This window comes from Erinaceus europaeus, chromosome 18, assembly GCF_950295315.1.
Source record: "Erinaceus europaeus chromosome 18, mEriEur2.1, whole genome shotgun sequence".
Lineage (NCBI taxonomy): Eukaryota > Metazoa > Chordata > Mammalia > Eulipotyphla > Erinaceidae > Erinaceus > Erinaceus europaeus.
In genome coordinates this window covers 8115459-8130630 of record NC_080179.1, presented here as the reverse complement: position 1 = coordinate 8130630, position 15172 = coordinate 8115459, and the positions used below count along the sequence as shown (strand labels likewise).

The window sequence follows — 15172 nt, the reverse complement described above, 5'->3', positions numbered from 1 at the left end:
ACCATTGTCAGTAAACAATCTAACTGTCAAAGTGTCACCCAGCACTACTAATCTGTTGCTCAGCCACCCAATCTTTAGGTTTTTCTCTAATGCTTACCAATATTTACCTGTGTGCCTTGTGAAAGATCACACATATTTACTTATATCAAAATGTTGATATGCTCTTGCACCAAAGGAAAGGACTCAGAAGAGGAAGAGGGGAGAGAGGAAGAAAAGTCTGGAGGGCCTGGTACATAATGAAATTGTTTGGAGATGCCAATGGCTGCACTGTAAAGCGCTAACACCCCAATAAAAATGTTGATATGGGTCATAATCTCAGTAACTTTTTTGATGTTATAGGATAATGTAGGGAGTCAGGTGGTAGCGCAGCGGGTTAAGCGCATGGACCGGAGTAAGGATAATGTATTCTCATAAATTGTGATAACGTATATGGCAGTCACATGTCTAGCTTTTCGCTGTTATATCTCCTAGATAAAAACATTATATTCCTAGAAGGTAACGAACTGTGAATGTTTTTCGTTCACATAAAGGGAAATTATCACTTAAAGCAAGAACATATGCAGATGACCATGTTCAAATGGGATGATCCTACCTGCCAACAGAGCTTCACTAGGGCTGATGCAGTGCTGTTGGTGGCCCTCTCTCTCTCTCTCTCTCTCTCTCTCTCTCTCTCTCTCTCTCTTTCTCTCTCTCACTCCTTCCCTCCCTCCTTTATCTCCTCCATCCCCTCTCAATTTCTCCTTGTAAATTCAAGTAAAAATAAAGGAAAATATTGGCTGGTGGGACTGGTAGATTTTTTTGTGCAGGCATCCAGTCCCCAGCAGTAACCCTTGTGGCAATAAAAAAGGGAGAATGATACACCATACACAGCTTTACCATTGAGAGGTGCATTGGCATTTGATTGTGATACCTTAAGACATCTATCTGTCTATCTGTCTACCTACCTACCTACCTACCTATCTACCTACCTATTTATCTAGATCTATCAATCATATATGTGTGTGTGTGTATGTGTGTGTATGATGTATGTACAGAATAGCCAGGAATAACACAGGCAAGGCAATATGTAATTTGTTACTGTATCTTAAATAAGAGGGAATAAAAAAATCCTAAAGTAATGGAAAAATCTAGAGAGGTGGTAAGCAAAAGAATAACATATATGCACATACAGATACATCTGCGTAAAAAGTAGAAAACAAAAGAAGGAAATAAGGGGTTGAAGGAGAGAAATACAAATTAATTACATATATATATATACACACATATATATTAGGAGTGTTGTTTTGAATATACAGATGCAATTTTAATATCTGCTATTTATATAACATTTTTTGTAGCTAATTTTATGCCATTAAAACATTTAATAGTTAAGTGATATATTGTGAGTTAGTATATTTTAAGCCATTTCCCCATTGTTTAAATTTTTAATTATGTTTATTGTCTGTCATGAATAATGGAAAAACAAATATCTGACTTCTTGATTAATATTTGTAACTAGAATTTAAAATTCTCATTACTGCATTGAAAAATTGAATGTTACATATTCAGTAAGCTGGGAAAATGAAATTCATGCCAAACATAAATGAGATTTTCTATAATGTTTTGTGGTGTCACACAGAAACACCTAATGAAAACAAGCAGAAATTAAGGAAATGTCTTTCAGAACATTCTCCATTCTAGAGGATAAAGGAGAGAAAGAAAGAGTGAGAGAGATTGAGTTTAGCCACTTTAGTGAACATTCCCACAACCTCCTCCTTGTACCAGTAAAAATCAAACTGGAAAAGAGGTGAAGTTAAGACCATCCAAGTATTATGTGAGTAGTGCTGAGTCTACATTGTCTTCCTCCTTTTTTTTTTGCCTCCAGGATTATTGCTGGGGCTCGGTTCAGCACCACGAATCCACTGCTCCTAAAGGCCACCTTTTCTCTTTTGTTGCCCTTGTTGTCTGTCGTTGTTGATGTTAATATTATTTTTGTTGTTGTAGTTGGATAGGACAGAGGGAAATGGAGAAGGAAGACAGAGAGGGGGAGAGAAAGACAGACACCTGCAGACCTGCTTCACCGCCTGTGAAGCGACTCCCCTGCAGGTGGGGAGCCGGGGGCTTGAACCGGGATCCTTATGCTGGTCCTTGTGCTTTGTGCCATGTGCACTTAACCCGTTGCGGTACCGCCTGGCCCCATTTTTTAAAAAAATATATTCACATCTATACTATATGCAGCAATGTTTCCACAAGATTATCTTACATGAATAATATACATATTTAGTTCTGTTGCAGAGTTAGGTTTTAATAACCTATGTCCACTTACCTGGTTTCATCTTGAACTATGAAAGGCACCCCTCTATGTTGGTCAATCTCTCCCTAAAATTGACTTTTTAATATATATATATTTATTATATAATTTTATATTATATATAATTTATTTATTTAATATTGGATAGAGACAAAGAGAAATTTGTAGGAGGGAGGAGATAAAGAAGTAGAAACAGAGAGACCCACAGCCCTGCTTCACCATTTGTGAAGCTTTCCCCCTGCATATGAGGACCAGGAGCTTGAACCTGGGTCCTTGAGCACTACAATGTGTGCACTTAACCTGACACCTAAATCTTTCTTCTTTCTCCCTTTCTATCTTTCTTTCTTCCATCCATCCTTCCTCCCTTCCTTCTTTTTTCTTTCTTTCTTTAATTAATGTCTTCCATGGCATCATTTTTTCTTGGTCTTATAACCTTCATCAATACCTCATATCTCCCTCTTATTTTTAGCTGCAGTCCCTAATATGTCCTGGAGAATTCTACTTATCCAAATAGATTCTCACATGATTGCATACAACCCATGACTACAAGTGACACTGCTATTCACATAGTTATCAACTGATCTGACTCCAGCATCTGTGGCTGGCCATTTCCACCCCTCTATTCACACAGCTAAATGCCATCTCAACCTTATTAAAGCTTATCTAAATTTAGGCTTTCCCGCAGCAGCCCGATTCTTTTTTGGACTTCTGTGTCTTAATGAATTACACCTCTAATAGCTCATTTACTAAGGTCAGATTCTCAGTCATTCTTTGTTAGTCTTTTCATCAAGCCACATTTAATCTGCCAGTATATTCTGGCAATTCTATGTCAAAAGAATTTCACAAATTAGTTCTCCATCCTTTTGTTCCTACTGTTGTAAACCATTCACTTTCATTTTAGCATTTCTGCAATATTTCCGACTTTCACTTATAGCTCCTATATTTCTGTATATAATAACTGTACTACTTATTATCTGTATTTTTCTCCTTCAACCCCTAATTTCCTTCTTTTGCTTTCTGTTTTTCACCCAGATGTATCTGTATGTGTATATATGTTATCCCTTTGCTTTCCACCTCTCTAGATTTTTCATTACTTTATAAATTTTTTGATATGGTAACAAAAATGTACATATTGCCTTGCCTGTGTTATCCCTGGCTATCCTGTATGTACCATATATATATATATATATACATATATATATATATATATATATATATATATTCAAAGCAAGATTGTATTTTCAAATTTTCTTTTGTATATATATTTCTTAACACAATAGAACAATTACGTAGGCTAACATATCAACAGGTGTAAAAGTGTTATGTTAATAGATATATCGAAATTACAATATATGCCATAATTTTTGCTATTATTGATGTTGACTTTTGTTCCAGTTTTTGTTTTAATACTTAATTTGGGAGTTAGTGGGTGTTAGTGGATGTTCGTGGGTGTTGTTAGTGGGAGTCAGTGGGTAATTACAGTATAGTTGTTTGCACAAAGATGTAAGTTCTCATCTCCCCATGGTAGGTGTCTGCAAAACAGACACCTACCATAAGCCAGAGCTGAGCAGTGCTCTGGTTAAAAAAAAAAAAAAGAAAAGTAAAAGAAAAAAAAATCAACTAGGCACAGTAAAAATGTGTGAGTGAATGAGTGAACTAGTGCTCTATACGTATATCTGATGAACAAATGTGGATTCTACACAGTTGTTGGAATAGATATGTAATCTAATTCTAGATTCTCAAAGTCATTAACAGGAAACTCTTGTTTTCTTAAATTAGGATGGCATTGTTCCATATAAATTGTTCATGTCAAAATAGCTATAGATGATTAAAAAATAGAATTAGATTAAATAATGAGAATAGACCTTGATTATCAAAGAAATTATAACACATTACAATATTTAACGATGATGATAACTTTTGCACTTTTTTTTTATCCTGCCAGAAGGAAATAGTAGTACCTAGATGAATTTGTCCAATAATTTATCAGTGTTTGAAAATTGTAATTTATTGTTACAGAATACTGCTGACATGAATGTGGAGTCCTAACTCCTAGTAAAATTCAAATTAAAAAGATTCTTCGATGTTTTGACATAAAATTTCCATTATGTCTAATGGTAATTTGTCTTAGTTTCAAGCCAGATTAGTGGTGGTTAATTATTTTAAACATTAAAGTTGATATGGCTAGAAGTCCTCAGGCAACAGAACTCACAAGGAGTCTCTACGATGTGATTAACAGTTTAATCTGAATGAGGTATGGCTACTCAGCTGAGATAAAAATAAGGTAAACTGCACTTTCCTCAGAAGGAGTTCAGAGTGTAAGTACAGGGTCTTGCTTATTATATTCAATATTAGGTAGTTTGGAGGTACCTTTTCACAGAGGAACAGCTGTAATAACCTTTATACAAAAGATCTACATTATTCCACTGGTTACCATTCTCCACATATTTACATATATATTATGCTATATAAACATGCTACTAAAATACACAGCCTGTATAGACTGTGTCCTGTATTGTGCCTCAAGTCATACAATTGTGGTTCTTGCTTCTTGTATTGGAAATAGAACTTCAACCTACATGTATCTGAATCATTTGAAAGACTCAATTATTTAATGGGAGGTAATAGAGACCAGGAGACCGTGTGGCAAGGTTCCAGCATTTTCAGTTCTGGGGATTAGCCAAGTCCCCACATAGGCAAGTCCTATACTTTCCCCTTTGAGTCATCTCTCTGGCTACAAATATGTGAAAGTATTGTCAACAGTATTTGGAGAGAGAAATGTCACAAAGAAGTAGGTTTGGTTATTATGACTTACATACTAAAAAAAAACACACTCAATAAAATGAAAAAGATTGCAATTTTGGTAATATAATATATGGGACATCCTCCATTTCCTTAGACATTCTTCAAGTCTCTCAAGTAATAATAGCAAATGATTTTACCCCCTGTCTAATAATTGCAAACCTCCAAACCTTCAAGAGACATAATGGAATACAGATCATTAATTTTTTCCCAAAGTGGTATACCCAGAGGTGATATATTTATTTGAGGGTGTATCTACCCTCAAAATATAAATCAAGAATTACTCTGTAAAGAGAGGAGTTGAAAATAGACTTAATTTTCATATACTATTGAGCAATGATCACTTAAATATACTTTTTTTTTACAAGTATTGTATTCATATTGAATTCTTAAAAATTATTGGGTCTGTTCCACAGTGTGGAAGTTTTGTGAATTTTTGCTGTCTTTCTCCTAAGACTTCCTGACTCCCCCAAGTGGCTATCTGAGAAATTTAGCCAAGTATCTCTAAATAACTCTTGACATTTCATAGTGAGTTTTGGTCAGTCCACACCAACTTGTTCTTTATTTGGATTGAAGCATGACACATGAAGTATTTCTTTTAGATGAATTTCCTGTTTCCCTCGTCCTTTCCTTTAGTCTCCACTAATTACTATTGCTTTTCTTAAAAATATTCTTTCTCTCTTCTTTTTCAAAAAGTAAAATCAAACTGGCACATTGTTTTAAGGACTATATTGTGGTTTGCTGCATCACTGATATATAAAATCCTAAATATGGAACACTCAAAATGAAATGTCTTCAAATGAGTTAAATCCAGTGTTCATCAAAGTGCAGTAAGCTGGGGCAATGCAGCGTCAGTCCTCCGACATAGGAACATCAGGATGTCTGGAATCTGCTTCAACCAATTAAGTTACTCAAGGCAATGGAGAAATAAAGCCTTCAGCAAATCCATTGAAGGCACCATATGGTCTCCCAACGTACCATCCGCTGTGCTGTTATTGATCGTCTAAAGTGCGGACAAATGTAGAGTCCAGTGTATATCCACATGATGGAAGGCTCTCACCCCCCACCTCAGAGGAGTTAGACTTACACAATGGGAGGATCAACTGGGTGAAAAGGTAGGCTGGAAGGACCAATGGCTGCCTCCTCTTCCTCCTCCTCCCTTGGAAAACCAGTCCTGTGGTCTGTCTTCAGGGAAACCGCAACCCCCTTCCCCTACTTTCCATAACAGACGCCTTCGCTCTTTTGCAGATTTTCCATTCAGGCTCTTTTGCAGATTTTCCATTCAGGTCGTTTCCAGGGCGAATGCTTTTGTTCACTACCACTCTGTGAGGAGAAATAATAATAATAATAATAAAGAACTACAGAGAAATGAAAGGCAAGCTCATAGCAATCGCTTCTTTGCTGCAAAGATCCCTTCCTTTCCGCTGTAGCTCTTTCGGAAGAACTGAGGTTCCTTCTCCAGGGAGGTGGGTGAGGGGAAGGACCACAGAAACCTAGAGTCGCTGTTTTGTTTGTTTGTTTGTTTGTTTTAACTTTATTTCACTCCCACTCACATCACCAGAACTCCTTCCTCTGACCCCCAAACTATGGGCACAGGCACTTTTAGCATCTCTGTAAACGGAAAGGGAGGGTGGGGTGCGTAGTACCGGTGGTGTGGAGGAGTCGGGGCAGGGTGCCTTTTCTTTCCTTTCTCTCTCTCCGGTTCTCAACCGCATCAGTCGCCACACAAAAATACATCAAAGACAAACGAAATCAAATAAGCCAAACACGACGAGTCGCCACCCCGCTGCTGGCACCTGCCTGGCTGTGCTGCAGTCGGAAGCGGCGGGTGGGGGCGGTGGTGATACTGAATTATTAATTTATTTGCCATCGCTACCCACCCTCGCACCCACCTATCCCTCTCCCCCATTCCCAACTGCCAGGCAAGATCTCAGGCTCCCCCCACCCCCACCTTCTCAGGAGTCTCCCACTTGTGGGTCCCGGTGGCGGCGTGCGCCCCCCTCGCCGCGCGGCTCCACTCGCGCCCGGCCGGCTGGGTGTCTGGTCCCGCGGGCGGCGGGGGAGGGCGGCGGGGGCGGCGGCGGGGCGGGTGACAGATGTTCTCCTCTGACAGCTCTGGGAGCAGCCCAGTGGCTTCCTGCCATTGGCTCGGTGCGATGGACCGCTCACTATAATAACACTCATGCCTGCCGGCGGCAGCTCCTCCGAGCGCGGACGCCGGGCGCGGGTGATGCCGCTGCGGATGCCGAAGCTGCCGCTGCCTCGGCCGCTCGGGCGGCTCCCGCGACCCCGCTGCGCTCTCCCGCCGCCCCGGCGCTGACCGCGGCTCCGCTCCGTCCTGCCCGGCCGCCCCGCCCCGCCCCGCCCCGCCCGGCCCCGGCCCCGGCCCCCGAGCCTCGGGCGAGCTGGCCGGCGAGGCGCGTCTGCAGCCGGAGCCCCGGAGCGCGGGTGCGGCGAGCATGCGGAGGCGGAGGAGCCCGGGCGCGCTCGGCACCGGGGTGTAGCCGGCCTGCCCCCCGCCTCCCAGGGCACCCGGGCAGAGGACACCCGGCCGGCCGCGGCGGCCCGCCCCCAGCCCGCGGCTCCCCCGCCCGCCCGGCCCCGGCCACGGCGCGCTGCGGCTGCGGGCGCTGGGTGCATGGAAGCGGGGACTGCGGCGCGGGAGGCGGCGGCTGCCCCATGGAGTGTTACTACATTGTCATCAGCTCCACGCATCTCAGCAACGGGCACTTTCGCAACATCAAGGGAGTTTTCCGGGGCCCACTCAGCAAGAACGGGAACAAAACTCTGGTAATCTCCCCTCCACTGTCTCTCTCCCTCTCTCTCTCTCTCTCTCTCTCTCTCTCTCTCTCTCCCTTCTAAGCACATTGGACGGTGGAGGTTATTAGGAGATTTTGGAGCTATTATCATTCAATTTGCTTTGGGATATATTCCTTTATTATTATTTCTTTTTAGGAACATAAGGGTGAGAGTTAGAGGTGGAAAAAAGAGGTGGTGGTGGGGGGAGTTGTAATCTGTGTGTGAGGATGCTTTCTGTATCCTCTCCACCTGGCTCTACAGTAATGAAGATTATTACCACAGGCTCTTTATGTGAAGCAAATCATGGCAGCTAGCCTCTCTTTAAGAAAGGAGAGAACACCCCAACCCCAAGTGACCCTAGCATTTCTTTCTATATAAGTAGCAAGCTGAAGGTGAATTAGGATGGGGTGTCTTTTGATGGAGACTTGGAGCCATGTGGCCGGTTGGTTGTGCTGAGCAAAGAGAAAGGTTGAGTGATGGTCTCCCAGCAGTTTAGATTCCAGCTGTCTCCTGAAGGACTGGCAGCAAACTTCTCCGGTGAGAAGTTGTTAGGAAGAAGCTTATCAGAGTGACACCAGAACCCCATGTGATGGACTTTAAACTATTCACTCAAATAGGTTGGAGATAAAAGTGAGAGGCAAGCATTATCACAGTCACTAGGAAATGTGCTAGACAGACACAGCCCAGGCAGTCCCTGGGAGGTTCTCAGTGGACCAGAGCTTCATCTTTCAGATCTAAATAGGAAGTGTACCCCCTGCCTGGTGGAGAACATATGCTCAACACTGAGATAGTGCAGGGGGTGGGCGCAACTCTTAAACCCTCACCTCCCCCCCCCCCGACCCCCATGACCTCTTAGCTACAAAGCTTAGAACTGCTTTCTATGTGCTGGTATCTCTTAGAACTATACACTTTTTTTTTTTTTTTAAGGAAAGTGCAGGGCAAGCTCATTACACTAAGTACTACAAAGAGAGCTGAGCTGCATGGAGTAAGGTGGCAGTATGCAAATATACAGACCACTGAGGTCTAGGTCTCTACTAGCAAGCACATCTCTCTCTCTCTCTCTCTCTTGCCTCCAGGGTTATTGCTAGGACTCGGTGCAGGCACTTCGAATCAACTGCTCCTCTAGGCTATTTTTCCCCCATTTTTGTTGGCCTTGTTGCTCTTGTTATTATTATTGTTTTTGTTGTAATTAATGCCATTGTTGTTGGATAGGACAGAGAGAAATAGAGAGAGGAAGGGAAGACAGAGAGGGGGAGAGGAAGATAGACACCTGCAGACCTGCTTCACCACCTGTGAAGTGACTCCCTTGCAGGTGGGAAGCCGGGGGCTCGAACCCGGATTCTTACGGGGCTCCTTCCTTGTGCTTTGTGCCACGTGCGCTTAACCCGCTGCGCTACTGTCCAACTCCCGCAGCTCTCCTTTTTAGAAGACACTTACTTTGCCAGATATAGTGGGAGTATTAGGGCAGAACTTCCCTAATCCAGACACAAATACAGCATTCTTAATCTACTTTAAGTATCTTAAAAGATGTTGTACTGTGATATGTCTTCTAAAAATGAGAAGTTCTCATCCACAGTTTTAAGTGAATTCTACTCTGCTGTGATTTATTATTATTTTTCCATCTGTATCTATGAGACTCTTCTTCTGTGTTCACGATATACTCAAAGAAACAGGGCTACTTTGTTGTTTTACTTGCCGTTTTGGATGCGATTCATTGTTGAACAAAAGCAAGTGAAAACTACTCTTCTGCAAGCTTCCTCAGGACAGTTCCATAGATGAAGATGATAGGTAAAGGTTGAAGGAAGTACTGAAATCATTATGGTTAGATTTAAGGAACCCAGCTATAGAAAAGTAAACACTTTGGAGTAAAAACTTTTTGTTTTAAAGAAAGTACACACTGCTTTGTTTCTTAATTCATTTTACTATGGGGTTAAAATAATGGTTAGAGATTATAAAATTACAGAGTTGAGGTTATAGAACAGTCTAATTTATAAATCAAACCACAACATGTTAATTTATGACCATTGTGATTCTTAAATGAGCATTGGGTTTCTAACAGTGGTGAACTTTCCTTAAACTGACATGTTTGTTGTGGAGTTGATGCTGATTAGTGCTTTAAGAGAAAGTCTAAAATTGGGATTACAAATGGGTGATAAAAGGCAACTATATAGATGAAATAGATAAATCAAAATATAAGGAAATATTAGTACCAACAGTTAAAAATAGCTCCTATCATATCATGTAGCTATAGTAAAAGAGACATATAAGGACTTCCTAATCATAGTTCTTTAAGTTTTCTCCAGAATCTGTTAATAAACTGTCCAAGTTTCTATTTCTTATAGTGGAGATTCCCACTGACTAAAGAGGTTCATATTTTCACAGATGGCTCAACTGTATTTGAAACTATTAGTGCTCACTTGTACTTTGTACCGTGGGCTTATTTTTGTGTACCTTTTGATGATTTTGTAATTGAAGTGGATGAGGTTTATATAACTCCTTAACTGCCTTCTAGTTATTCACAAATGAGTGTTCTAAACTGAATCACCACCCATACCTTGAGATGCAGCTCACAGGACGGTATGATGTTTTATGTTTAAGCTAGTACTTACTATAAACCAAAAGAGAAAACTGCATCTGAGACTTCTCAGAAGTAGCAGTCTTAATAAGAAACACAGATATTATTTTCGAGATAGACATTTGCTACATCTTAAGCAATGCAAGGAAAATTTATTGATGCCATGTTCTACATTGTAGTTTCATGATGTAATTATTATATTTTCTACTTTATTTTCTATTTAACTTTGGCATATTTTCAGATCTGGAATGTTCAGTGAGGGCTGGTCACAGATTCCAGCAGTTAAGACATATTTCAAATTTCACCATTAATTAAAGAAACCTCACATTGTTTTACATTCTGCAATGTCTATGTGATACCGCTTTAACACTACCTCAAATGTTCTCTTCTTATTTCAGGAAAGCTCAACTTAGCATGAAACTATTCAGGGGGAAAACATAACACCTAATTTCAGACCTAAACTGATCTTATATATATTTTTTACACATTCCTTTAGCATATTTAAATGACATTAAATGTAGCTATGTCAAGAATTGCAAGTAACATATAGAATGAAATGACTTGTAGATTAAAATTTAGGTTTTGGTGACATTGATTAGTTATTTTAGCCCAAGCCCCAGAATGTAATCCTGCCACAGACTGAAGAGAGTCTCCAAATTTATTTTATTTTCTCATAGGTCATGTTATAACTCACATGCAATTTTAAAAATAGTTTTGTTTAAACAGCATTTAATTTTGACCCTGGTCTTGAGCTTTTAGGTATGTTTATTTTGACATTTTAAGCCAAAAGTATGTAAACATCCATTTTGCAATGCCTTATAAAGCAAAAGGTCATTTTACTTGTCAAGATTTTTATTATAAATGACATAGCTGTGCTATAGACTCACTTAGTGGGATAAGAAGCTAAAATATATTGGTATTCCGATATATATTTCACAACATTTCAGATTATGCTATTCAGTTTAATGGTGATGAGATGTAAAGCTTACCTTCCATATAGTTTAACCTGTTTTCCTTAATTTTGATGAATGAACCACCACTGTGATTACGATTATTTATTAAAGACACTTAGACACTTACACTTTGCAATTGATTTCATAAAGTATATTTACCTAATTAAACTTTTAGATCTCATTATGCAAAACATTTTAAGGTGTTGCACATATATACTTGATAAGGCTGTAAATATATATATATATATATATATATATATATATATATATACCCAATTATATTTGACATGAATTTTGAGGTTTACCAGTGAAACACTGGAAATCATTACCAGTTTGTTCATACTTTTGTAGGTTGGTCAGCAATTTTGTAACTTATGAGAACATGTGTCTGTTTCACTAATTATGGAAATTAAAAAAGAATTATGTTAGTTTTTAGGTCCTAAGCCAAGTCATTATTAAAGTGCACATTCTTTCAATCCAGACACATTTCTTCTATAATTTAAGTTCTATACTAGGGAGTTCATAGCAATTGGAATGATGATATTAAAATTGATAGACAGAGAGGGCACTACCCAACTTTTCTACTTGCCTCTAGCGATGAAGAAATAATGAGATATTAATAAAATATTATGAATTCATAGACTTTTTAATTTCTCATTCACCAGTATGCAAACATCAGTATTGTGTGTTTTATCTGAACTTGGTTTCTGTAGCTTGTTGTCCATCTCTTATAGATTAACTACGATGTCTGATTATTAGAGAGAGAATAATAATTTGTTTCTCAATATAATTTTATTAAATTCATTAAAATTTATTGAGATTCGTATATTTCAAGACACAATTCTAGGCAATGCAGTTCTGGACTAAGCATTAAAGCACATTCACTGAATTTGCTCCTGCTCTTTCAAAAAGTGTTGAAAATATTCACAAATTCTGTCATGTTTGCAGGTTTCTTGTCATCCAGGAAATTTGCCCATTTATTAATTTTGAAAAGTATGAAAACATTGAATTGTTTTTCCTGTGCGTATACAGGAATTCAGTGAAATTAGGCATGACTTTGAAATATACTATGAAGTTTTTTATTCTACTTACCCTTGTCTAATGCGACTTATTGTAATCCATTTTATTACTTTACACACTCCTATATCTCCTAGGGAATGTAATTTAAAAGGTTTCTCCACTACTGAATCTCATTTCTGTAGTACACTTAAGATCATATATAGAACTGTTTCAGGGCTGGGGGTAGATAGCATAATGGTTATGCAAAGAGACTGTCATGTCTGAGGTTCCAAACTCTCAGTTCAATCCCCAGAACTGATAAGTGCTCTGGTAACAATAAATAAATAAATAAAATAACAATAGTATAAAATAAATAAAACTATTTTAGTTGTTGGATTAGCATTGATGAAGCTTTATCATTGCTAGTTAAATATCTTTTAAAAAGTTAAAAATTTGTAAAAATACTTTTAAAAAAGTTAAAAAGTTATGGCATATAGATCTTCAGTCTCACTTCATAATGTTGTTCACATGATACATTATTGAAGCATTATTTAACACAATGTTGAGCTATCTATTATAAGCATTTTTGTATCTTATAAATGCACTGTATCTATTCTACTTAGTGTGAAATTCAAAAAGAATAAGTGGCATTCTTCTATATTGCTCTCAGTTTGTTTTATACTATTATACATTTAGTCTTAAAATAGTCTTAAGTGTCTCACAGGTTTAACTTGTGGTATATTATTTGCTGTCTTTTATTTTAGCTCTATTTTACAATACGGATAGTTTTCAGAACTTTATTATTTTTTGTTTGTTTTTACCTTTTGTTGTCCTTGTTGTGGCTATTGATGTTGTTGTTGTTATTGATGACTGTTGTTGGATAGAACAGAGAAATGGAGAGAGGAGGAGAAGACAGAAAGGGGAGAGAAAGATAGAGACCTGCAGACCTGCTTCACCGCCTGTGAAGCGACTCCCCTGCAGGTGGGGAGCCAGGGCCTCTAATTGGGATCCTTATGCTGGTCCTTGAGCTTTGCGCCACGTGTGCTTAACCCTCTGCGCCACCGCCCGACCCTCTATTTTCAGAACTTTATTCTTGGTACTGTACCATACCAAAAGTATAAGCAGAGTTTCAAGGCATCTGACAATACGCACCCTGGTTCCAACATACCTTTGTTATGCTGGAATTCAGGGAGTGCTTCATAATATATTTCATAGTATGCGTAAAGTATACTTAATGTGTGTTCATAGTATATGACATGTCTTTCACGTATTATTTTAATGCATGGCATCATTTTTGATAGCTGAAATTTTAATAGTGGCATGCCATCATCTCTCACATTTACATGTTTTTAAACAATTTCTAGATTACTAATCCCTACTATTAATTACATTTTAACTGAAAATAAAGACCACTATGAGCCTTAGGGACAACCAGAGGTTTCATATGGTTGTGTTCAGGGTCAAATTCAGGCTACCAAAGCAGTGTGTTTATTGTACAATATATTTTAAAATACTTGTATGTATATAGCACTCACAGAATAATTTACTTTGTAGTCTGCTAATATTTTCATTGTTAAAATTCTATTTAATGATTTTTTTGATTAATGAATCAATTGAATGTACGACCTGTTGTTTATTAAATCTTTGTTTTTTTTTATATTTGGAGAGAAGTATTTTAGCCTTCCTATGTACCTCTATCACTATCACTATTACTCATTCTCAACAGTCTTCCACACTCCAGTGGATCAAGAATTCCCTATAGTATGTATTCTATACATACTATACATACATTTTATCCTATAGGAACCACCTAACAGGATTCTCTCTGCCACACTTTTAGCAATACTATTATAGTAAAGAAACGTAGAAATTTGGGGGATGATACCATTCGCATTTTAAATTTGCCAAATGTTGCTCAAACTACATCTGTATCTGCACTTTTGAGATACAGTTTAATAAATATAGTATACAGTACTAAAATTTCTCCAATGACCTGACTTATTACTATTGAAGGTTATTTCTATCTGGTTTTTTATCCTTATTTTTTAGATTTTTTTATTTATAAAATGGAAATATTGACAAAACCACAGAATAAGAGGGGTACAATTCCACACAGTTCCCACCACCAGAGTTCCATATCCCATCCCCTCCCCTGAAAGCTTTCCTATTCTCTATCCCTCTGGGAGCATGGACCCAGGGTCATTGTGGGATGCAGAAGGTGGAAGGTCTGGCTTCTCTAATTGCCTCTCTGCTGAACATGGGTGTTGGCGGGTCGATCCACACCCCCAGCCTGTCTCTCTCTTTCCCTAGTGGGGCGGGGCTGTGATTGAAACTCAAGCCTAGCTGTCAGAGCAAACCAAGTCCATTACATGGCATAGCACCTTGTATTCTTTCTTAATGGTCTTGCACCAGGGAAAGTTTGTACTTTTCTTAATGTAAGTACATCTACTGTATTAAATGTGTATGATGACAGTGCTATATTCAAATTAAAAGAAAAACTTCTGTTTCCATCCTGTAGAGCATGTACATAAGGAACTGGGTTCAAGGGAGCACTCTAACCTACAATTGGTGAAACAATACTGCAGATGTGTATTTGTTTGTTTTTCCTCTCTCTCTCTTTTGTCTCTTGGGTTATTGCTGGGACTCGGTGCCTGAGTTATGAATCCACTGCTCCTGGTGGCCATTTTCCCTTCCATCCTCTCTTTCTTTCTTTCTTTCTTTTATTTATTTTCACTTTTGTTGCTCTTGCTGTTT

The 15172-nt window shown here is 38.7% G+C and overlaps 1 protein-coding gene across 2 annotated transcripts in view; it reads left to right on the top strand.

Moving 5' to 3' along the window:
* Window positions 1-15172, top strand: part of ZNF804A (zinc finger protein 804A) — a 238366-nt gene that overhangs the window by 17255 nt on the left and 205939 nt on the right. The window contains exon 1 of one of the 2 annotated variants that reach the window (XM_060177612.1): window positions 7712-7882. The exons of the other annotated variant lie outside the window; for it this stretch is intronic. Within the exon in view, the coding sequence (XP_060033595.1) occupies window positions 7772-7882 (111 nt within the window). The 5' untranslated portion in view covers window positions 7712-7771. Of the gene's footprint in view, window positions 1-7711; window positions 7883-15172 lie in introns of those variants that run through there. 2 annotated transcript variants of the gene reach the window in all.